The 25382-nt window shown below is 42.3% G+C and overlaps 1 protein-coding gene across 1 annotated transcript in view; it reads left to right on the top strand.

Annotated features, from left to right (window-relative positions):
- The window catches only part of arhgap32b (Rho GTPase activating protein 32b), a 599869-nt gene that overhangs the window by 386215 nt on the left and 188272 nt on the right, over window positions 1–25382 (top strand). The window contains exon 8 of the mRNA XM_051932371.1: window positions 15372–15509. Within this exon, the coding sequence (XP_051788331.1) occupies window positions 15372–15509 (138 nt within the window). The remainder of the gene's footprint in view (window positions 1–15371; window positions 15510–25382) is intronic.

The following is a 25382-nucleotide window of genomic DNA, read 5'->3' as shown; positions in this document are numbered from 1 at the left end:
ATGCTGGGTTCAAGTCCAAGTGTCTGTTAATGCCATTTCCATTAGAGAGCATTGATTCAGTCAGCTCTCTTGCACTCTTAGTATTGGCCTTGAATTTTACTTTCACAGTATCCCAGTTAAACATGTGCCTGGTGGAACTTGCATTGCAATGTTACTGTATATGTGTTGTGAGTCTTTTAGATGTTTGTCCCATATATACAGCTGGGAATGCATTGCATGGAATGCTGTAAACTGCGTTTCTTGTCTCTGTGGTTGACTTTTTTGCTTTTAGCATTGAAAAGGACAGTCTGTAAAGTGTTTGCTGCTTTGTGTGCTGTATTGATCCCAGATTTGGACAGGATGTGTGCAGATGACAATGATAAGGAAGGGAGTTGGTATGTACATTGGGGGACCGAGTTGAAGTCGATTGATTGCTGAGGTCTGCGGCATCTCCTGTATAGGCATTGTTTAACAACACATAAAGACATACAATACATGTTTTTGTCTTTGTGTACAGTATGGTTTATATACATGCATACATGTATAATGTTTGTGTGTGTGATGAACAGCTGTAACATTTTCTAATCTTGTTAGTCACTTCATTTAAAGGCTTCTGCAAGATTAGCAGTAATAATAATTAATATATAGAATAAATAAATAATAAATGGAAACCACCTGAGGACAAGAAGATATTTACTATAACTGGCAGATGTTTTCTAGATTTCTGGAGCAGTTTGCCTTGAATCTGTTTTTTGCATCAAGTCTGTTTTCTGAGAAGCAATGTATGTTGCTTTGTATCACACATGTGGTGAAAGAAAAGTCTTCTCTCAGGATTCAAGACTACAGTGTTCCTTAAAGCAGACTTTGAAATGACATAAGCAGATACAGAATAGTCTGAATACAATGTGTCTAGAAGTCCCAAGGCGTTCACTTGGAATGGATGTGGGCGTTTGTATATAAATGTGCATTTGTAAAAGTACATATGTGTATGTATAGTGTGTGTGTATGTATGTATATATATATATATATATATATATATATATATATATATACATGTGTGTGTGTATACATACTGTAATAAAGTGAGGGGACAATCACATATGTAGTGTTATTTTGTACACATATCTGCATGAACAGACCAAATTTTGAAGCGAAGTGTCACTATTCTGAGAGATTTTTCCCAATGTCTGGCCTGTAAGATGTTAGGAGCACACGCTGATACAGCACATTGCTGCACCCACCACACGACAAACCAACTCAACCAACGCAGCACCACACTAGTTCAAATGGAGTGGAACAGTGTGAGGTTTTTTTATGGTGGCTGGAGTGCCAATCCTGCCACCAACCCCCAAGTTTTTCCCTGCAGGTTGGAGAGCCTACATGCAGGGATGGATGCAGATTAACATCATACCCAGGATGGAGCAATTGCAGGTTACGGGCTTTGCTCAAGGGCCCAACAGAGCAGAGTCCCTTTTGGCATTTACGGGATTCGAACCGGCAGCCTTCCAATTGCCAGTGCAAATCCCTAGCTCAGAGCCATCACTCCGCCCATGCACACCCACGCCTACTCTTGCCTGTAAGTTCAGGAAAAAAGAAAAGATGTACCATATATTTTTTGCATAAGCATAATGAACAGAAGTCAGCTGATCTGTTTATTTATCTAATTTTTTATTGTTAAAGTAAACATAAAACGTCTTTGAACATCTTTTTTTTTTTTTTTTAACTCTGACCCAACCCATGATACCTTCCAAGTAAAATTATAGAATAATACAAACAATATTGTGCTAAAGTCACGTGTAGGAACACTTGTCCCATGCTAAAATGTGCTTCACTTTGATCTTCCTCTAATAAGGACACACATGCATGCCGTTTTTATCTTATAAGAAGCTTATATCATATCAAATTATGTGAGAGCCTAGTAACTGCTTTATTCATGTTCACTGCTCAGTCACTCGACAACCCAGAATGACAAAGTATAAACCTGTTTTCAGAAAGTTTTGCAAATTTATTAAAAATTTATTGTAAAAGGCTCACGCTTTAGGTCTGTCTCATTATACAGCTGTGCAGAAAGAGACATGAAAAGCATCACACAGCATTGCACCCTAATATATTCGAGCAAGGCTTTTCATGTTAAAATGAGATTGTCAGCAAAACAGATCAATATATCTTTCCTCCCTTTTTCCTTGATGTTATAGTACTCTTCTGTCACTGGGAGATTAAAATTAAAAATGGAATTTGCATGACCTGAGTGATTTTATGTAGCACTACAGTTCGTTAAGCTGATTATACCTCTAGGGTGCACAGAACATCACACCATATGTGAACTGTTCAGTTTCATATTTGGAGATGGTTTATTAGCAAGGCATAATGCAATAATAAATACAGGACACTATTTATTTATTTATTTATGGGTTCATCTAGATCAGCCAGTTGCTCGTCATTTTTCAGAGTATTAGAGCAGAAAGTTGATTGGCTGGGTGCTCTTTCTTTTGCCAAACCACTTTATTCACAATATACAGTATATATATATATATATATATATATATATATATATATATATATATATATATATATATATATATATATATGTATATATATGTATATATATGTATATATACTGTATATATACTGTATATATACTGTATATGTATATCCTTCCATCCATTTTCTAACCCACTTAGGCCCTATGGCCCTATATGTGTGGATTTAGATGATAGCATGAGTATTCCCTGCAGTGGAATGGGATACACACCAGCGCTTTATGATCTTGGACCGAGTATATACACACATATGTGGATTCAGAAAATATATAGACCTCTTCACTATTTTCAGACTTTGCTATGGTGTGGCCTTATGCTAAAATCATTTAAATTCATTTTTCTCCCCACATCAAACAATACTCAGTAATTCAGAATGACAAAGTAAAAGCAGAATTTTAGAAAGTTCTGCAAATGTATTAAAAAGACAAAACAGCAATGCATTTCACAAGTCTCCTCAAGTTAAGAACTGCCTTACCTTGTGTGTAAGGTTTTAGAAGCATCCCTTCCTCATTCCATTATTTTTTTTAGTTAAAATATTATAATGACTACAAGAAAAAGGGGGGAGAATTTCTTCTTGAAAATGTACTTCTGCTTGTTTATTTAAACTTGCTATTTTAAATGTTCGCAAGTTGCTTAAAATACTCCTATTTTCACAATTTATTCACCAAAAATTGATCATCACATTCTCTGATACAATTGTATACTTAAATTAGAGGAAAGTCATACACAGTCTTAAAGTACAGTAATGCCTTCTGTTCCTTATTAATTCACTTAAGCATGAACACAGAACACAGAAAGAGCACAAGAAATTATAAACAGATGTGCTCTAAATATAAAAAAATTCTTAAGACGGCAATAGAAAGTGCAGAAAGACTTTGCAAACAGGAATAAATGAAATTTGCATGCTAAAGTGTCCACTTCTGGTTACTTCTCCTTGTAATCTGAGAACATGTCTGCTATTTTGCCCATCTGATTTTCATGTTAGTTCTATGTTGTTCAAGTCAAGCTTATGTGAACAAGTCAAAAAACGAGCAAAAACAGAAAACAAAGAGAAGAATGTTTCTGTTTGCAAAGGTTATTTTCATTCCTGGTTGCTAGTCTGAGGAATATTTTCTTCCATGATTTGAGTTAATTTATTTACTTTTACAATAATAAGTGCTTGAATGCCCATATCTATCTATCTATCTATCTATCTATCTATCTATCTATCTATCTATCTATCTATCTATCTATCTATCTATCTATCTATCTATCTATCTATCTATCTATCTATCTATCTATCTATATATATATATATATATATATATATATATATATATATATATATATACAGTATACACACACACATATATAAGGTTTTAATATACTGTTAGCTCAATGCTGCACTCTTGCAACTATTTTGACAGGCACTTTTTCCTCTGTTTATTGGACATATTTCACTAGTTCTCTGGTTTTTGCTGAGGTCCTGATCTTCTCTTTCCTCTAATTCTCTATGTTTAATCTCTGCCTCCTTTTTTTTCTTATGCTGTTTCTTCTAGTTGCTGTAGTTTTATTAACTGCTCTTCTTTTCTCTATCCTTTTTGTCTTCTTTATATTTTCTGCACTTTTGCAACCATTTTTTTTTAATAATAGTTACATCATTACTCTGTGACTCAACGACTTGACGCTAATCTTGTAACCAAATATATTCTGAAAAATAACAGACAGTTAACATTTTGCAAATTAGATTTCTTTTGTTTAATTCTATGGACTGTCACTATGCCAAATGTCAGAGCTGAGCTCCGTCTGTAAGAGTCTTCAAAAGGCAATACAGAAAAACACTTAAGAAGTATTATATCCTAATGTCCCGTTTTACTGTTTGCAAATAATTGCCACGGGACAAACTTCTTGTGGTTCTCATTCTACTATTGCCTTTTCTTCCTGTTCCATTTCTTTCATCAACTTTAATGAATTAACAGATGGATTTTCAGTATTCATCATGTGTAATGGCTGTCATATGAGGTTCTCGCTAATGTTTTCATTTTCTGGTCTTTGAAGTTTCTGTTGTAAAGAGTGTTCGCTGGCCAAAAAAATTAGGCTGGTGTATTTATTTTATTTTATCTGGGTGGGCTATACATAGAAACAACCCAATGTAACCATGTAGAATTAAACAGAAAGGGCCCTTCCCAATATGATTTGTCAGATATGAACACATTTACACTAGAACATCTAATCCAGATCAAATGCTATATGGCATCAGTGTTTCTTATAATGTCCAGTAGTATATATTATTTTTCGGCTGATGAGTCGGTAAAGAGACTGCAATTGTTGAGGGTCAACTGATATTGCTTATTTCATAATGTGGACTGACCAATAGTTTCATTTCTTTTTTTATCACTGGTTAAGGATTGGCTGATATTTCCTTTTACAGATTCCATAGAGAGTATCTATTACTGCGACTACCCAGGAAGCAATGGCTGGTAAAACACTTTAAACTGATGTAGCTGACTTCATAGTAAAACAAAATTACTTATCATTTAAATATGTTTTCCAGGACTAATGAAAATCTAAACCCACTTATCCAGGACAGGGTCACAGGGCATGTGGAGCCTATTTCAGCAGTCATCGGGCACAAGGCAAAAAATCCCTGGACAGAGTGCCAGGCCATCACAGGGCAAACACACGAAAGCCAATTTAGCAGCTAGTAGCTAGCTAGCTATTCATATTAATGCGTGGAACTGTGGAACAAAACCAGAATACCCACAGGAAACCGACACAGACTCAGTGAGAACCTACACACTCCATTTAGGGAGCACCTAGGATGTGAACCCCAGTCTCCTTATCGTGAGGCGGCAATGCTACCACTGCACCACTGTGCATCTCTGATATGGTGATAGTTTATAAATAAACGTAATCTATTTAAGCAGTTTTATTATACTTTGTAGGCATGTTTTCTTCCCCTGTACATGCATAACCAACAAAATAGAAATAATGCAGAACAGGTTTCAAGATGTAAGCCAATGCACTGCTTCTTTTGATGGCAGGAAATGCTTCCATTTGCTGGAGCATCTGAGAACTGTGCACTGTGCAACTTATTATGTTGTTTTCTTTGAATTTGATGTCTTATGGTATCTGGTGGGTGGTGATTTGAAGTCGCAGTTAAGTGCACTGTGTTTAAATTTGAATTTTGAAGTAGTCAACAACTCAATTTATTACACTCCATCAAAGAATGGTTCTCTTTTTTACTGATGTGGAATTGAAACTGGATTTCTGAACAAGAATGCTAAATAATTTCAAGTGAGGGAGTGAGATGTTAATGCAGAGCTCAATTCTCATTAGTCTCAGCTATATAGCACCAAAGGTGAGATTTGTGACCATAATACAGAAATTGATTAACACCAGCTTGGTGTTCAGCTGATCAGCAGTTGTGACAAGTACTAAGAGAATAAAATGAGGTCACTACTCTCTAATATACTTTTATTACAGCAGAATGGTACTGATGATACTTTACAAATATAGCTAAAACCCTGCAGTTTGTTCACACTTTAGCATTAGTCAAAAAGAATGTTCCAAAATATATTGAAAGAACGTGCTTTTGAAAGCACAAAAAGTACAAGTTATGTTTACACAATATGTAAAAAATGTAATTTACCCCTTTTCAGTATTTTACTCGAATACTGTTATTGCATCCCAAAACAGTGTTTGCCATCCCTAATTTGCTGAATTATGAGTAGCACTCTTAAAACAAGCAATATCATGTTTTTTTTGTGTAGACTGGTGAAGAGAGCTCTTGTACAATAAGTAAGAGATGTCCTTGTGGTTACACAAACTTGCAATTCTCCAGCTGGTGGTTTTAAAAACTTCGAACCACACCCTTCACCCAGTCCCCAGCCCCCTGTTGTACAGAGTATCATTTAGATATTTTCATTTCTTCCAAGGCAGACTGTTTGAATTACAGCAACATTTGTTTTTGTTTGGTTTATAAGTTATGTCAGTATAAGTTGCGCAGATTTTTCTTGAGGCCACATCAGAATGTGGAATGTCCACACTTATGGAAAAGAGGGTGGTTCTAATAGCTAGTGAAGAAAATGAAGATTAAGGAAAATCAAATAAATATTACTGTGTTGGGGTGCATATTGAATACATTTTCAAATTTAATTAATAGTGGCATTTTTTTATAGGTCAGAACAGTTACTCAGTGAGTAGCACTACTGCCTTACAGCTTCAGAGTCCAGGGCCCTCTCTAGGTGGAGTTTGTCCTTCACGTTTCGATGTGGGTTTTCTCAAACTACTACGGGTATAGTCTTCCCAAAGTGAGAGATCTTAGGCTGATTGGTCAATATAATTATGCCAAATATGACTCTCTTGTATCTCATCTATAGCTGAGTCATTGTTTTTTTTTTTTAATTATTTTGTTTTTATTGATTGTGATGTTCATATTGATATGCAACAATCAAATAATCACTGCTTGTGTCTAATGGAATATTCCACATGAGAAATTGTACAAAGCCTACCAATGCATAACTGGTTTGAGTTTACATATTAAAAGCTCATAAAATTGGCTTTAATTGAAGATTAGTTAGTGTTTTGCAATACAGTAATCCCTCCTCCATCGCGGGGGTTGTGTTCCAGAGCCACCCGCGAAATAAGAAAATCCGCGAAGTAGAAACCATATGTTTATATGGTTATTTTTATATTGTCATGCTTGGGTCACAGATTTGCGCAGAAACACAGGAGGTTGTAGAGAGACAGGAACGTTATTCAAACACTGCAAACAAACATTTGTCTCTTTTTCAAAAGTTTAAACTGTGCTCCATGACAAGACAGAGATGACAGTTCTGTCTCACAATTAAAAGAGTGCAAACATATCTTCCGCTTCAAAGGAGTGCGCGTCAGGAGCACAGGCTGTCAGAAACAGAGAGGAAAGCAAACAAATCAATAGGGCTGTTTGGCTTTTAAGTATGCGAAGCACCGCCGGTACAAAGCTGTTGAAGGCGGCAGCTCACACCCCCTCCGTCAGGAGCAGGGTGAGAGAGAGAGAGACAGAGAAAAACAAAACAGTGAAAAATCAATACGTGCCCTTTGGGCTTTTAAGTATGTGAAGCACCGTGCAGCATGTCGCTTCACGAAGCAGCTGCACACAGAAGGTAGCAACGTGAAGATAATCTTTCAGCATTTTTAGACGAGCGTCCGTATCGTCTAGGTGTGCGAACAGCCCCCCTGCTCACACCCCCTACGTCAGGATCAGAGAAAGTCAGCGCAAGAGAGACAGAGAAAAGTAAGTTGGGTAGCTTCTCAGCCATCTGCCAATAGCGTCCCTTGTATGAAATCAACTGGGCAAACCAACTGAGGAAGCATGTACCAGAAATTAAAAGACCCATTGTCCTCAGAAATCCGCGGACCAGCAAAAAATCCGCAATATATATTTAAATATGCTTACATATAAAATCCGCGATAGAGTGAAGGCCGCAAAAGGCGAAGCGCGATATAGCAAGGGATCACTGTATGTATATATTTATATCTGTCCTTCATATATCATAAGCATGTTTCAGAATGATTCAATCAATTCTGAAAGTTTTTAGTCTCTTTTTTTCACATTTGCTCTGTTGCAGCCTTATGCCAAAGTCATTTAAATTATTTTCCCCATCAAGCAGCACTCAATACCTCAGAATGACAAAGCAAAAACAGGATTTTAGAAATGTTTGCAAATTTATTACAAAAAAAAAAAAGCTGAAATATCACATTGACCCAAGTATTCACACCCTTTGCTCTGACACTTGAAATTTATCTCATGTGCATCACATTCTATTGACCATTGCTAAGATGTTCCTACACCTTGTTTGGAGTGCACTGTTTGTCAATTCAGTTGGTTGCACATGATTATCAAAGTCACATGCCTGTGTATATAAGGCCCCACAGTCGACATTATGTATCAGAGCAGAAACCAAGCCATGAGGGCCAAAGAATTGCCTGCAGAGCTTTGAGAGAGGATTTAGTCAAGGTAAAGATCTGGGGAAGGCTACCAAAAATAATAATAATAATAATAAAAAAACCTGTGTGTCTGAGATAAATTGAGTTCAGGTCACTTTTGTGGGAATGCAGAATGAGAGATGCTGAGAGACCAATATGAGTGATCTCTTGTGTAGCATGGAATTTCTTTTTTGATGAGGTGAAGTGTCCAGCCTGCAATGGGATCATAGAGGCAGGGAAGACTGAGTAATCACTTTAAACTCTGCAGGTACCGAGTGGAGGTGGCAGAGAAAACTCCCTGCAGGTATTGAGTTGAAGTGGCAGTGATGGACCCAGAAGTGAGTCCAAGTTCAAGAGCGAATGGCATCAGGGCTGCTGCTTTTCTGAGTGAGAAGGAGAAGATTAGTGAGGTGCACCTGGGTGAGGGATTGTAGTAGGCACGGCCAATGGAGATTTACCACTGGATGAAATAAGCACTGTGAATAATTATTTGCTCGTAATTTTCCATCAGGAAAGGTGATGATATACTGTATAAGTGATGCAGTTGCCAATTACTGACTGACTGTGAGAATGCTTCATTGGGAGTCTAGGGGAATGGAATGACACTGAGAGAGGTGCTGCTAATGGAATTTTTATTTCTTGTGTTTCCTTTTTATGCATTGATTTGAAAGTCTGTTTATTGAATATTCAATGCACCTTGGACACTTTTCTGTTATAATAAATGTGCACTTTGCACTTTTAGACACCTTTAACTCTTGTGGTTATGTCTGTCACTCACCCCAAGTCCATCCTTGGTACATGAAGTAGTAGAGCATCAAGTTAATAACTGAATGTCAGGTATAGCACCAGCATGGTGACCCCTAACACAAATACTTTTTCATTTATTCTATTACTTGGAAACTTATCCAGAATATTTAAAATATATACATTTTATATAATCATGTGTATCAATAAAATCTAAATGTATATACTTTGTAAATATGCAGCTGTTTGTATCTGTTTAGAGAAATATATGGGAGTCTTTGTAAGGCTAGAATAAAGTACGTCTGCCAAATAAAAAAGTTTATTCTATTCATAAAAATGACATTTTTACTTTTAAACTGTCATAATTGTGTGTGTGCAATGTATAAAATGTGTGTGAGTGCAGGGGATTGTGCAGACCAGATCTAATTGGGCATTACAAATATGCATATATGTTCTTTGAGCACATGTGTTTAATGACTGCAGATTTAATGTTTTATTGCCTAGGTAAGTTTTTCTCCATTTTTAAAAGAAATAAAAATATAATTCAACATCTAAGTGGTGGAAGCCTATAACTCTGGCCTGGAATGTAAATATTTAAAATAGCACAGCAGGAATTGTCTACCCCTCTGGCACAGTCTGGTATGACCTCTAATCATTGGCAACATCCGGGTCAGGCTGGTGACCTTTGCCTCTCTGTAAGTAGTCTGTTAACTCAAGTTATTTGTCATAGACCACCTGAGGGCATTTCATAATGGGATTGCTCCAACAGGGCTAAGTCGATTCCTAGAATGCACCTATCAGATGCATGCTGTTTCTATTAGGGAGTAAAACAGAAATATGATCCACTTTACTGGGCAGTTCAGGAATTTTGGCTTCAAACAGCTGAAAACATAACCAGTAAAATTCTTGAGAAATGGGTGTTGTTTGATTCTAATGTGAAGACCAAAAACTTAATAACATTAGATGGTTAAATTGTTTTTGTTTATATTCTTGTGGCACTTAGACAGTTAAACCTTTTTTATGTTTATATGCTTATAGCACTTAAAATCTTCAGTTACACGCAACCATTCTCAACATAATTTCTCTCTGGCACAATGGATATAGGGTACAATTAAATGCAGAAAGTGCATTTTATAACTGTTTGTTTATTATTTGGCCAATACCCATAAATAAATGATTGAATAAAGAGGAAAGAACTTTTTATTTCTACAGATCACCTGTTGTAAAATGGTTGCATTTTCCTCAAACCTATTCCAGTAGCATTCAGATAAATGCAGACAGCAGCCCCTGATGGGATGCCAGTCCATTACATCTCACACTTACTCATACTTGGTCATTAGGGAATAACAGTTCATCATAACATATTTTGACAGATAGGAGGCGCTATCGTCCCCTTGAACCCTCAGACACCCTGTCAGACCCCAGATAAAAGTCCAATTATTATTTCTCTCTATATCCATCCATCCATCCATCCATTGTCTCCTGCTTATCCGAGGTCGGGTCGCGGGGGCAGCAGCTTGAGCAGAGATGTCCAGACTTCCCTCGACCCGGCCACTTCTTCTAGCTCTTCTGGGAGAATCCCAAGGCGTTCCCAGGCCAGTCGAGAGACATAGTCCCTCCAGCGTATCCTGGGTCTTCCCCGGGGCCTCCTTCCGGTTAGACGTGCCCAGAACACCTCACCAGGGAGGCGTCCAGGAGGCATCCTGATCAGATGCCCGAGCCACCTCATCTGACTCCTCTCGATGCGGAGGAGCAGCGGCTCTACTCTGAGCCCCTCCCGGATGACTGAGCTTCTCACCCTATCTTTAAGGGAGAGCCCAGACACCCTGCGGAGGAAACTCATTTCAGCCACTTGTATTCGCGATCTCGTTCTTTCGGTCACTACCCATAGTTCATGACCATAGGTGAGGGTAGGAACATAGATCGACTGGTAAATTGAGAGCTTTGCCTTGCAGCTCAGCTCCTTTTTCACCATGACAGACCGATGCAGCGCCCGCATTACTGCGGATGCCGCACCAATCCGCCTGTCGATCTCACGCTCCATTCTTCCCTCACTCGTGAACAAGACCCCGAGATACTTGAACTCCTCCTCTTGGGGCAGGATCTCGCTACCAACCCTGAGAGGGCACTCCACCCTTTTCCGGCTGAGGACCATGGTCTCGGATTTGGAGGTGCTGATTCTCATCCCAGCCGCTTCACACTCGGCTGCGAACCGATCCAGAGAGAGCTGAAGATCACGGCCTGATGAAGCAAACAGGACAACATCATCTGCAAAAAGCAGTGACCCAATCCTGAGCCCACCAAACCGGACCCCCTCAACGCCCTGGCTGCGCCTAGAAATTCTGTCCATAAAAGTTATGAACAGAATCGGTGACAAAGGGCAGCCCTGGCGGAGTCCAACTCTCACTGGAAACAGGTTCGACTTATTGCCGGCAATGCGGAATAAGCTCTGGCACCGATCGTACAGGGACCGAACAGCCCTTATCAAGGGGGCTGGTACCCCATACTCTCGGAGTACCCCCCACAGGATTCCCCGAGGGACACGGTCGAATGCCTTTTCCATGTCCACAAAACACATGTAGACTGGTTGAGCAAACTCCCATGCACCCTCCAGGACCCTGCTAAGGGTATAGAGCTGGTCCACTGTTCCGCGACCAGGACGAAAACCACACTGTTCCTCCTGAATCCGAGGCTCGACTATCCGACGGACCCTCCTCTCCAGGACCCCTGAATAGACTTTTCCAGGGAGGCTGATGAGTGTGATCCCTCTGTAGTTGGAACACACCCTCCGATCCCCCTTCTTAAAGAGGGGGGACCACCACCCCGGTCTGCCAATCCAGAGGCACTGTCCCTGATGTCCAGGCGTGTCAACCAAGACAGTCCTAAAACATCCAGAGCCTTGAGGAACTTTGGCCGTATCTCATCCACCCCCGGGGCCCTGCCACCAAGGAGTTTTTTGACCACCTCGGTGACCTCAGTCCCAGAGATGGGGGAGCCCACCTCTGAGTCCCCAGGCTCTGCTTCCTCATTGGAAGGCATGTTAATGGGATTGAGTAGGTCTTCGAAGTACTCCCCCCACCGACCCACAACGTCCCGAGTCGAGGTCAGCAGCGCACCATCCCCACCATATACAGTGTTGACACTGCACTGCTTCCCCTTCCTGAGACGCCGGATGGTGGACCAGAATCTCCTTGAAGCCGTCCGAAAGTCGTTCTCCATGGCCTCCCCGAACTCCTCCCACGCCCGAGTTTTTGCCTCAGCAACCACCAAAGCCGCATTCCGCTTGGCCTGCCGGTACCTATCAGCTGCCTCCAGGGTCCCACAGGACAAAAGGGACCGGTAGGACTCCTTCTTCAGCTTGACGGCATCCTTCACCGCCGGTGTCCACCAACGGGTTCGGGGATTGCCGCCACGACAGGCACCGACCACCTTACGGCCACAGCTCCGGTCTGCTGCCTCAACAATAGAGGCACGGAACATGGCCCATTCGGACTCAGTGCCCCCCACCTCCCTCGGGATGTGGTCGAAGTTCTGCCGGAGGTGGGAGTTGAAGCTACTTCTGACAGGGGGCTCTGCCAGACGTTCCCAGCAGACCCTCACAACACGTTTGGGCCTACCACGCCTGACCGGCATCCTCCCCCACCATCGAAGCCAACTCACCACCAGGTGGTGATCAGTTGACAGCTCCGCCCCTCTCTTCACCCGAGTGTCCAAGACATGTGGCCGCAAGTCCAACGACACGACCACAAAGTCGATCATCGAACTGAGGCCTAGGGTGTCCTGGTGCCAAGTGCACATATGAACACCCCTATGCTTGAACATGGTGTTCGTTATGGACAATCCGTGACGAGCACAGAAGTCCAATATATAAAATATATATCTCTATATATAAAAGAAAATCCTGGAATGGAAAGCAAATGCAAGGCTACGATATGTGATAATCTCGAAAGACATTTTAAAGACTCGCGAGACCAAGAAGACTTGCCACGGTGCGTCTCGCGGAGACTGTAAACATGAGACTTGGTGCCAAGAGATTGTCCCAGGGCCATAGCAAAAAGGACAGTGGCTGTACAGGCTTTAAAAAGATCGAAGGGCAGCGCAACAGCAGCTACCCCAAACGAACACGAGCAGCATTATTCATCCTGCAAGAAAGATTTCAACCACACCCGTAGCCAGAAATAAAAGACAGGTATTGCTTTTACAACGTCACGTGAGACCAGGCAGTGAGCCATCATTTAAAACAAGTCAACAGACCTCTAAGCTAGCAGTTGTTGCATTGCTTTTCGCAGGGCAAGCATCATGTGCTCCGAGCTCTTAAAACAACAACATGCGACAGGCAGAAGAGGCAGCTAGCAAGCAGCAAAAAGACAGAAAATGATCCAAAGGCATATCCTTAGCGTACGTTCAGCTGCAACACCCTTCACAACACTAGCAGTATTATACGTCCGGGAAGAAAGAGATGTAACCACTCGCGGGGCAGGAAATAAAGAAACAAGTATTGTTTTTACAAAAGTTTTTAAAGTAAAAGTGAAAATAATGCATATGTAACAATTCACAAGAAAATAACATCCATCCATCCATCCATTGTCCAACCTGCTGAATCCGAACACAGGGTCATGGGGGTCTGCTGGAGCCAATCCCAGCCAACACAGGGCACAAGGCAGGAACCAATCCTGTGCAGGGTGCCAACCCACCGCAGCAAGAAAATAACAATCTCTTTAAATTGTAGATTGCCTGCTTAAGGTAAAGTCAGCCCTGATGAATGGGGACGTGGGAATAAGGGGTCCTTTCATCGGATTAGCGCTTTTTCAGATGTGGGATGGCAAAATGGGGGAGGCAGCTTGATGAATGAGGTCTCCAAGACTTAAAACAAATCCAAATCATATTTTGTGATATCATCTAATGTGAAATTCTACTCCGTACTTCTAGAATTTTTATTTTTATACTGTATTGAGGATTTATTCTGTTCTATATATTGTACTGTATTGTATTGACCCCTTTCTTTTTGACACCTACAGCACGCCCAACCTACCTGGAAAGGGGTCTCTCTTTGAACTGCCTTTCCCAAGGTTTCTTCCATTTTTTCCCTACAAGGGTTTTATTTTTGGGAGTTTATTCTGGTTTTCTTAGAGGGTCAAGGCTGGGGGGCTGTCAAGAGGCAGGGCCTGTTAAAGCCCATTGCGGCACTTCTTGTGTGATTTTGGACTATACAAAAAATAAATTGTATTGTATATCCGGTAAACCAAACACAGGGGTTGGCGAGCGAAGCCCCCTAGTATTTTATAATAATAATGTGCACCATGCGGTGGGTTGGCACCCTGCCCGGGATTGGTTCCTGCCTTGTGCCCTGTGTTGGCTGGGATTGGCTCCAGCAGACCCCCGTGACCCTGTGTTCGGATTCAACGGGTTGGAAAATGGATGGATGGATGGATGTGCACCAAGCACCCTCCACTCGACAATACTCATAAATAATCAATTCTCAATACAATAATCAATCCTCCACTCCCAGACGCGTTGCCACCCTTCCTCCCGACTCAGCTCGCCCGTCTGGGATCTCCCACAGTCCTTTATAGTCCTTGACCCGGAAGTGCTTCTGATCCCACAGTCCATGTGATTATCCAGCACTTCCAGGTCAGGTGAAAACTCTTCTTCTTCATCCCGGAAGTACGTCATTTCCTCTGTCGCTGTGACTAAGACGTACTTCCGGGTTATAGGGGAAATACAAGTCCTTGAGTCTCCCTGTAGCGTCCTTTGGCGGCCCCCACGGTATCCAGCAGGGTTGTGAATAGAGACTCCATTGTCCATGATTCCCTGCTGGCATTTGGGGCACCTCCATGCTGCAGGGAGGGCTCCATCTGGCGGCCTGGGGGTATTGCCCGGGATGAATGGCCGGCCATATCCCACAATATATTTTTGGGATATAAGAAAGAAAGAAAGGAAAATACTTTGATAAATCCACTTAAACACCACAAAGTCCATAGTCATTGGAAACAAGGACTAAGTACTGTGTGATTGTGCTGCTGATAACATTTTTAAAAGGTGTTCATTTTTATTTTCTCTTTTTAAAATGCTTATATCCTTGAAGAAGACAATTCCATCCTATAACAAAACCGTTTCAAAGCCTTTCTTTCTAACTTCTTTCTACTTTTTTCTTTGCAGGGTAGGAGCTGGATTGTGAAGCGCAGCTATGAGGATTTTCGGGTTCTCGACAAACATCTCCACCTGTGTATCTATGACCGCCGCTTTTCCCAGCTCACAGAGCTGCCTCGATTGGACTGCCTGAGGGATCGTGCAGAGGTACAGTGTCTTGGAGAATTTGCCTCAAAATAAACAACCTTTATTTTAGAATATATGGCACCTTATTATGTGCACTTTACATTGGTATAGATATAGTTCTGAATTTTTATAAGTGGGCAGAGCTCATGCATTTTTGGTATAATGTAATTCAATGGTAGGGAATTGAGATGGCAATGTATGGTTTCAAGTCCAGTGCCTCAGCCACTATGCCACATTGTTTGCCCTCTGTAAAAGCTCTTTATAACCTGAAGGGGAAAACTGTAAACAGTACTCCAAGTGATTTTTCAGACATCCCATTGTATATTCAAGCCTCACGTTTTGACTTCCTACATGTAATACTTTATATTTACTTACATTAAATTTCATCTGCCACAAATCTGCTCAAGCCTGTGTGCATGTCTGTCTGTAATGATTCAACAGATTCAAAACTATCTTCCAATCCACCTAGCTGGTTGTTTATATTTCTATCCAGACTAATTATGTATACACTATTAAAATAACAGCAGTCCCATTACTGATACCAATGGGAGAACACTTTTAACATCACCCAATTCTGATAGGGTTCCTTGCATCATACAGTTTTTTTCCAATTTTGTACCTATCGTCACACTACACCCTGAACTCCCTCTTCTTTGTTTGATGCCCAAACTCTCATATGGAACCCTATCCAATGCTTTCTGAAAATCAAATTAAATTATATAATACAGACTAGGGAATCCATTCCCGGACGGGTTTATCCATTCCCAGGAATTTGGGAATCCCGCATTTCATTCCCGGGAATCCCAGGCTCCCAGGGATGACACAGTGCATGGGCATCTCACATGTGAATGACCGACACTTGTTTTAAATAAAACTACTGCAATATGTTGACACAAATAAAAGACTAACCTTCTCTACAAGCAGTTCATGCTGTCATATAAGTACATGTATCTTTAGTTGCGGTAATAAGAGTGTAGAAAGCACAATGTTCTCACAGGTGGCACAGTGGTAGTGCTGCTGCCTTACAGTAAGGACACTGTGGAAGATTGTGGGTTCGCTTCCCGATTCTTCCCTGTGTGGATAGTGCTTTGAGTACTGAGAAAAGCGCTATATAAATGTAATTTATTATTATTATTATTATTATTATTATTATTATTAACTTGTCCAGCGTGCAGTCGTCCAGGCAAGAACACACCTTCTTGTAGAAGTACGCCACCCGCTGAGAAAACACGTTGTGCCTCCACTGAAGTAGGCGGCACAATCATCAGATACAGATACACTTGTTCTAAACAAAGCCCGCACTTGCCGTTGCTCTGAAACACCACCATTTCAGCTTTTACTGATGCATCCAGTTTCTTGTCATCATTCTGTGATGGCAAGTTTCTTGGTACAGATAATGCAGATGCAACAGACTGACACATTGCAATTTTAAGTTGCTGTTCAAAGCTGTTGTCTGATGAAGTGCAAGCTGCAGCAATGACACCACTTTAATTATTTTCAACTATAACTCTGTTATTTCTTGATCGATTTTTACACTTTTACACACTGTATACACGAGCTTGGCCGTTCCCGTTTTCCCAGGAATTACAGCAGTTTCATTCCCAGGAATTCCGGGCTCCCGATTACCGATTCCTTAATACAGACCATTCTTTATCCTTTTGTTGCTTCCTCATAGATTTCCAGCATATTAGTAAAATACAACCTCCTCCATCTAAGCCTGTGCTTACTGCTCCCTAAAACTCTCCTCTTTCCACCTATGGCTCAATCTTCTCCTTCACAATTCCTTCCATTAATTTGCCTGTGGTTTCCATTAAGCTTTCTGGTATACAAGTAGCATGGTGCCTGTGTGGGGTCTGCATGTTCTTATATCCGAGTGGGGGTTTTCTCTGAAAACTGTTTTTCTCACACATTCCCAAATATGTGCATGTGAGATTAAATGATGATTGCTTTCTGTTTGCCCAGTTTATGCTCTCCATGACCTGATTTTAAAAAATGGGTGGATGGAGAAGATTAACACAATTTTATTATATGTTTTCCTTCCAATTTCATTGTCTGCTAAAATACTTGCTGGGTGACACTTCTGATAGAGCAACATGAATATTCCAGTGACCCTATATTTTTAATAGGGGGGTTTAAAAGCTTAATTCAATTTGAGTATTTGGGTGGGATCAGTGTAGAACACTACATACTGTTTGCCTCAGTATTGATCAAAATAGTGCATTAGCTATAGCTTAGAAGTCTATATTCAGCTGAACTGAAAACAAAGAGCATATGGATAGGGGATAATTGATAAATCACCCTCCATTGCTAAAAATTATACTCAAAGTGGGGTTTCCTGGAAAAAAAAGTGCCACTTGCCTTACTCTTTTAATGGAATTATTTTTGGTGCTTTATTAGCAAGTTCTCCTCATTAAGATTTTTATTAAAAATATCAAAAACCAGAGACTCCTCATGTGTCCATGGAGCTCAGATTTCAACAGCTCCACCAAAAACATATCAGAAAAGCACCAGCTCAGCAGTTTCCTGTTTATTATCTTAAGAGTGACATTTTCAGTGTGTGTTGTGTGTCAAGAGCGCACTCCAAAAGCACTTATTACCCTGACCCTTAGATCAGTTAGCACTTCATCAGGGTTGACTGAAGAATTGTCAGATAAGCCAGGCAACTTTATAATCCATTTTTTGGATCAAGGTGCTTGTTCTGGTTTGCAGAGTGGAAAAGAGTATATTTGTGTACCATTACTGGAATGATGCGTCACTGCTCAAAAACAGTTAAGCCACAAAGTAGTTCAAAGCCAATATGTGTTCTTTTTATGCACTGCATCATGTTTCTGCAATTTTGGGTGGTGGTAGGCTCATATTGCAAAAAATGTTTTTCATTCACCATTTGTTACCCAGACTGGAAAACTAGGTTTATATCATGCCTTTGCTTTTATTTTTCTAAATATGAATAACAGATATGTGTGAAGCTGGGGTGAATTTTACCAGAAAGAAGATAAAGAATGTTAACAATTTGCTGTCTTATGGGTTATTAATTTGTGTTTTTTTGTTGTTTAAAATAATTTATAACAGCCTTCCTGTTACTTGTGAGGAAAGAAAACAAAATAATAACGAAGACATAAAATTTTCCATTTATTATTTGTCATCTGATGTTGCCCTTATTCCATGTTAGTACTTGGCAAAGATTAATACTTGTTAGTTATGTTTTAATATGTAATACCTCAACATTAAAGTGTTTCTACTTCTTTTTTAGCAATATTATATTGGGGTATCTGAAAATGCAAAAGCAGACTAAGTTGACTGGTAATGAATATTCACAAATGGTAATTCTGTAAATACCTGAAGTAGATTGAATTTTAATATAGCTAAGTGAATGATGCTTTACAATCCAACTCTGTAGCAGTACTGGTAACTGTACAATTGAGAAGATTACATCTAACGATCATAAAACAAGAAGCAGATGCAGAGAAAAGGTTTGGGGCACCTCCGTGACCCCATATAATGAAAATAAAGATCATTATTTTGTTTTATTTATATAAAGATATTGATGACATCTTTTCAGATGGGAGTCAGATATAGAACTGACTCAAAGATGACTGAACTGCTGGTCAAGTGGGTTCTTGGCAGGAAGGGGCAGGTCCTGGAGGGCAGACAATAGAAGTAACATCAGCGGTGGAATGGACGTCAATTTTCCATTCTGGAGAAGGAGGAAGAAAGGAGGCATTAGCACACAGCGCCAACCCCTGGTTTGGCGGGTAACTACCATCACACCAACACCAGAGCCCTTCAGCAGCCTCCGAAGCACACACACATGACACTATTTATACCGATTGATAGACAACACATAAATATTTACTACTAATCTGAAAATATTATTAATATTTTGAAGTAAGATGGATAACTTGCCTTTCTTGGCACCACTGGGTACAAGGCAGGAACCTCTGCTGAATAGGGTGCCAGTTATCGAAGAGGAAGCCTTTAGGCATTAATTCTAAAAAAAAAAAAAATGTTTTTATCTTAGCTATTATTTTTAAAATATTAGTCTGTTTTTGCATCCACCATGCCCCATAACCCCTAATGATAATGTACCATAAGTATCTGAGTTTCTGCCTGAAGGATTTTCATCCTACTGTATTACTAACTAGGCATGTTACCCTTCAAAGACAGATGATAGAATACATTTTAAAATATTTGATAATCCTTGCCCTGCGTGTACCTTCGGTGTTCCTCATATGCCTTTCCTTGGTATCCTCATGTGTCTGAACCTCTTTTGCCTGACCTTCCAACTCTTAAGTGCCTTCCTGTAAAGCCTGCTTCCCAGAGTCATTTCGAGGTGCCTTGTTCACCTCCTGTCTGCTTTTTGACCACCACTAATGGTAGATGCACCCCCCCTTACCTAAAGTGAAAACAACATTTGTATTCTTGCAAATATTTCCAGTCTTTGAAAGCAACTCTCAGTGTACTTTTTACTCCTTTACTCCACCTCATGTGTCTCAGCCTTCTCTTGCCTGGCACTTCCTCTTTTGATTGCTGCACTAAAGCCAAGCTGACCAATCAGGGACCCAGACACACACACAAGACGCACGGACAGCATTTTATTATTTAGTAGATTTTGTACCAGAATTAAATCATCATGATATTCAAGAGTGAAGTGGGAATAAAGATGTTCATATAGCCATGTAACAGATACGAACTGTGCTTTGTCCTGTGAAAATATGACTCTGATAAAATAAGCTGTGCATGATGTAAGAATCATGTTGTGCAATACTTATCTGGAATGGAATAATCATGTATCCCCTGCTACAAAGTGACATTGTCTGATTTCTACAATATAACATCTTGCTTCCGCCTCATTCTCCCTGCTTTCGTGACTTATTATCTTATGTACCTAAAAAAAAAACTGTATTATGCAATCACCATAATATCTTAATAAGCTGTAGATGTAAGATATGAACTTTTGGGAATAGGATAATTATGTGTTCCTTCCTGAGCTACTATATTGTTCTTTGTTTCTATGGCTTAGTACTTCCAATTCACAAGAAACTCAGACCTGCCTAATACAGTAAAATGTGTCGAGGGCCTGGAAGATTGTCCCGGGTAGTATTTGGTGCCAGGCAGAAACCAGCAGTAGATATGGTGTCAGTTGCTGAAGTTGCCCACGTTGAAGTGACTACAGAGAGCTTTAGTACTTGTAATGTGCTGCAGCACAGATTTATCTTTTATAGCTAACTTGGTTATTAGTCTCTTTCTGTTTCACCTCTCCTTAGTTCATTAAGCTTAAGAAACATAGTATCCACTCAGGAGGTCATTGATAGTGTCACTTATGAAGCAGACCATCCAGCTATAACCAGCATCTGCTGTAATGACATCCATATGAATGTCTACCCTTAATGTAAGCTCCTTGTTTGATTGCACTTCTTTCTTGCTTCTTTGTTTAAATGTTTTCCTCATTATCTTCATATATGCACGGATGCCAGCATAAACATCTTTGGTTTCCTTGTACATTAATTGGCATTTTTGCATGACTTATAAATGTTATCTTACAAGAAATAAATGGGCCTTTAATGGATACACTGTAGATATTTAACTACAGTGCAATCGGAACTTGTTCAAAATGGGATAGCTTTATGTCATCCAATGCTATGAGTTAAAAAGGCATGAAAAGTGAGCATCAGAGTAATAGGAATAAAAAATAACTGGGCCATGAATAAACAAAAATTTCTTTAGAATCTGAGCACATGTGTAGAGCAACAAAAAAGGTCCATCACATCTCGTCACGTTTAGTGCCACCTTAATATGATGTTTACGATCTTTTGCATTGTTCAGCAACAAAATTATATAATTGTTTTACTGATAACTGTGTTCAGCTCAGTAGTAAAGCCTAGTTGTAGTTTACTATAATCGAGTGTGATCCATGAACTTGGATGAAGTGGTCTTCAAGGTGACAGTCATCGTGCCAGAGCAAAGTGACTTGTTAATCGCTTAGATATGTTTGCTCAGTGTGTACTTATTTATGTATTTATTTGACTTCATCTCCAATCTCAGCACTCCTAAACAAACTCCCCGCTGTTAGGTCCAAGAGGAACAGGTATTAAACCATTGTGCACACCATCCGACTGTCTTGCAGACAAAATCAACTTTTACAATTTCTATTCTTATTTCTCCTCTCAGGTTTCCTTATGACAACTGTACCATTAGGGGTCGGCTTGTTAAATTAAACATCCCTATTAGGCATGAGACGCTTATTCTGCATACAATGTTCCAATGGAGGCTTTACGCTTGTACTACGGTATAAGTACATCCTGCCCATACGAAAAGTATATCCTGGCTTCTGCTTGACCCACCTAATAACAAGTACAGAATCTATATATATATATATATATATATATATATATATCCATCCATCCATCCATTGTCTCCCGCTTATCCGAGGTCGGGTCGCGGGGGCAGCAGCTTGAGCAGAGATGCCCAGACTTCCCTCTCCCCGTCCACTTCTTCTAGCCCTTCCGGGAGAATCCCAAGGCGTTCCCAGGCCAGTCGAGAGACATAGTCCCTCCAGCGTGTCCTGGGTCTTCCCCGGGGCCTCCTCCCGGTTAGACGTGCCCGGAACACCTCACCAGGGATGCGTCCAGGAGGCATCCTGATCAGATGCCCGAGCCACCTCATCTGACTCCTCTCGATGCGGAGGAGTAGCGGCTCTACTCTGAGCCCCTCCCGGATGACTGAGCTTCTCACCCTATCTTTAAGGGAGAGCCCAGACACCCTGCGGAGGAAACTCATTTCAGCCGCTTGTATTCGTGATCTCGTTCTTTCGGTCACTACCCATAGTTCATGACCATAGGTGAGGGTAGGAACATAGATCGACTGGTAAATTGAGAGCTTCGCCTTGCAGCTCAGCTCCTTTTTCACCACGACAGACCGATGCAGCGCCCGCATTACTGCGGATGCCGCACCAATCTGCCTGTCGATCTCACGCTCCATTCTTCCCTCACTCGTGAACAAGACCCCGAGATACTTGAACTCCTCCTCTTGGGGCAGGATCTCGCTACCAACCCTGAGAGGGCACTCCACCCTTTTCCGGCTGAGGACCATGGTCTCGGATTTGGAGGTGCTGATTCTCATCCCAGCCGCTTCACACTCGGCTGCGAACCGATCCAGAGAGAGCTGAAGATCACGGCCTGATGAAGCAAACAGGACAACATCATCTGCAAAAAGCAGTGACCCAATCCTGAGCCCACCAAACCGGACCCCCTCAACGCCCTGGCTGCGCCTAGAAATTCTGTCCATAAAAGTTATGAACAGAATCGGTGACAAAGGGCAGCCCTGGCGGAGTCCAACTCTCACTGGAAACAGGTTCGACTTACTGCTGGCAATGCAGAATAAGCTCTGGCACCGATCGTACAGGGACCGAACAGCCCTTATCAAGGGGGCTGGTACCCCATACTCTCGGAGTACCCCCCACAGGATTCCCCGAGGGACACGGTCGAATGCCTTTTCCATGTCCACAAAACACATGTAGACTGGTTGAGCAAACTCCCAGGCACCCTCCAGGACCCTGCTAAGGGTATAGAGCTGGTCCACTGTTCCGCGACCAGGACGAAAACCACACTGTTCCTCCTGAATCCGAGGCTCGACTATCCGACGGACCCTCCTCTCCAGGACCCCTGAATAGACTTTTCCAGGGAGGCTGAGGAGTGTGATCCCTCTGTAGTTGGAACACACCCTCCGATCCCCCTTCTTAAAGAGGGGGACCACCACCCCGGTCTGCCAATCCAGAGGCACTGTCCCTGATGTCCATGCGATGTTGCAGAGGCATGTCAGCCAAGACAGTCCTACAACATCCAGAGCCTTGAGGAACTCCGGGCGTATCTCATCCACCCCCGGGGCCCTGCCACCAAGGAGTTTTTTGACCACCTCGGTGACCTCAGTCCCAGAGATGGGGGAGCCCACCTCTGAGTCCCCAGGCTCTGCTTCCTCATTGGAAGGCATGTTAATGGGATTGAGGAGGTCTTCGAAGTATTCCCCCCACCGACCCACAACGTCCCGAGTCGAGGTCAGCAGCGCACCATCCCCACCATATACAGTGTTGACACTGCACTGCTTCCCCTTCCTGAGACGCCGGATGGTGGACCAGAATCTCCTCGAAGCCGTACGAAAGTCGTTCTCCATGGCCTCCCCAAACTCCTCCCACGCCCGAGTTTTTGCCTCAGCAACCACCAAAGCCGCATTCCGCTTGGCCTGCCGGTACCTATCAGCTGCCTCCGGGGTCCCACAGGACAAAAGGGTCCTGTAGGACTCCTTCTTCAGCTTGACAGCATCCTTCACCGCCGGTGTCCACCAACGGGTTCAGGGATTGCCGCCACGACAGGCACCGACCACCTTACGGCCACAGCTCCGGTCAGCTGCCTCAACAATAGAGAATAAACAAACCTCCTATGAAGAAAAACAATTTTGGATGGCGTTTTCCCTTGCCCGGACGCGGGTCACTGGGGCCCCACTCTGGAGCCAGGCCTGGAGGTGGGGCTCGATGGCGAGCGCCTGGTGGCCGGGCCTGCACCCATGGGGTTCGACCGGGCACAGCCCAAAGAGGCAACGTGGGTCCCCCTTCCCATGGGCTCACCACCTATGGGAGGGGCCAAGGAGGTCGGGTGCATTGTGAGTTGGGTGGTGGCCGAAGGCGGGGACCTTGGCGGTCCGATCCTCGGCTACAGAAACTGGCTCTTGGGACGTGGAATATCACCTCTCTGAAGGGGAAGGAGCCTGAGCTAGTGCGCGAAGTTGAGAGGTTCCGGCTAGATATAGTCGGACTCACCTCGACGCACAGCTTGGACTCTGGAACCAATCTCCTTGAGAGGGGCTGGACTCTGTACCACTCTGGAGTTGCCCCTGGTGAGAGGCGCCGAGCAGGTGTGGGTATACTTATTGCCCCCCAACTTGGAGCCTGTACATTGGGGTTTACCCCGGTGGATGAGAGGGTAGCCTCCCTTCGCCTTAGGGTGGGGGCCGGGTCCTAACTGTTGTTTGTGCGTATACACCGAACAGCAGTTCAGAGTACCCACCCTTTTTGGAGTCCCTGGAGGGGGTGCTAGAGGGCATACCTTCTGGGGACTCCCTCGTTCTGCTGGGAGACTTCAATGCTCACGTGGGCAATGACAGTGAGACCTGGAAGGGCGTGATTGGGAGGAATGGCCCCCCTGATCTGAACCCGAGCGGTGTTTTGTTATTGGACTTCTGTGCTCGTCACGGATTGTCCATAACGAACACCATGTTCAAGCATAGGGGTGTTCATATGTGCACTTGGCACCAGGACACCCTAGGCCTCAGTTCGATGATCGACTTTGTGGTCGTGTCATCGGACTTGCGGCCACATGTCTTGGACACTCGGGTGAAGAGAGGGGCGGAGCTGTCAACTGATCACCACCTGGTGGTGAGTTGGCTTCGATGGTGGGGGAGGATGCCGGTCAGGCATGGTAGGCCCAAACGTGTTGTGAGGATCTGCTGGGAATGTCTGGCAGAGCCCCCTGTCAGAAGTAGCTTCAACTCCCACCTCCAGCAGAACTTCGACCACATCCCGAGGGAGGTGGGGGACATTGAGTCCGAATGGGCCATGTTCCGTGCCTCTATATATATATATATATATATATATATATATATATATATATATATATATATATTTATAGTGAATTAGATGCTGTATAGTGCCCGACCCAGCACAGACTACACACAGAGGCATGTGTGAAATCTAACAAAGACTTTATTTTTCTTCAGCTGGAGGGCATGTCTTCCCCGTGAACCCTCCAGCCACAACACAGTCCCAAAGCACTTTAAACAAATCACCACAACACTCCTGTTTGGCAACCTCATCCTCTTTCTCTCGATTCTGGCTCCTGAGTGGTG

Source organism: Erpetoichthys calabaricus, chromosome 9 (assembly GCF_900747795.2).
Source record: "Erpetoichthys calabaricus chromosome 9, fErpCal1.3, whole genome shotgun sequence".
NCBI classification, from domain to species: Eukaryota; Metazoa; Chordata; class Cladistia; order Polypteriformes; family Polypteridae; genus Erpetoichthys; species Erpetoichthys calabaricus.
The sequence above is the reverse complement of the archived record's forward strand: the minus strand, read 5'-3'. Positions and strand labels throughout refer to the sequence as shown.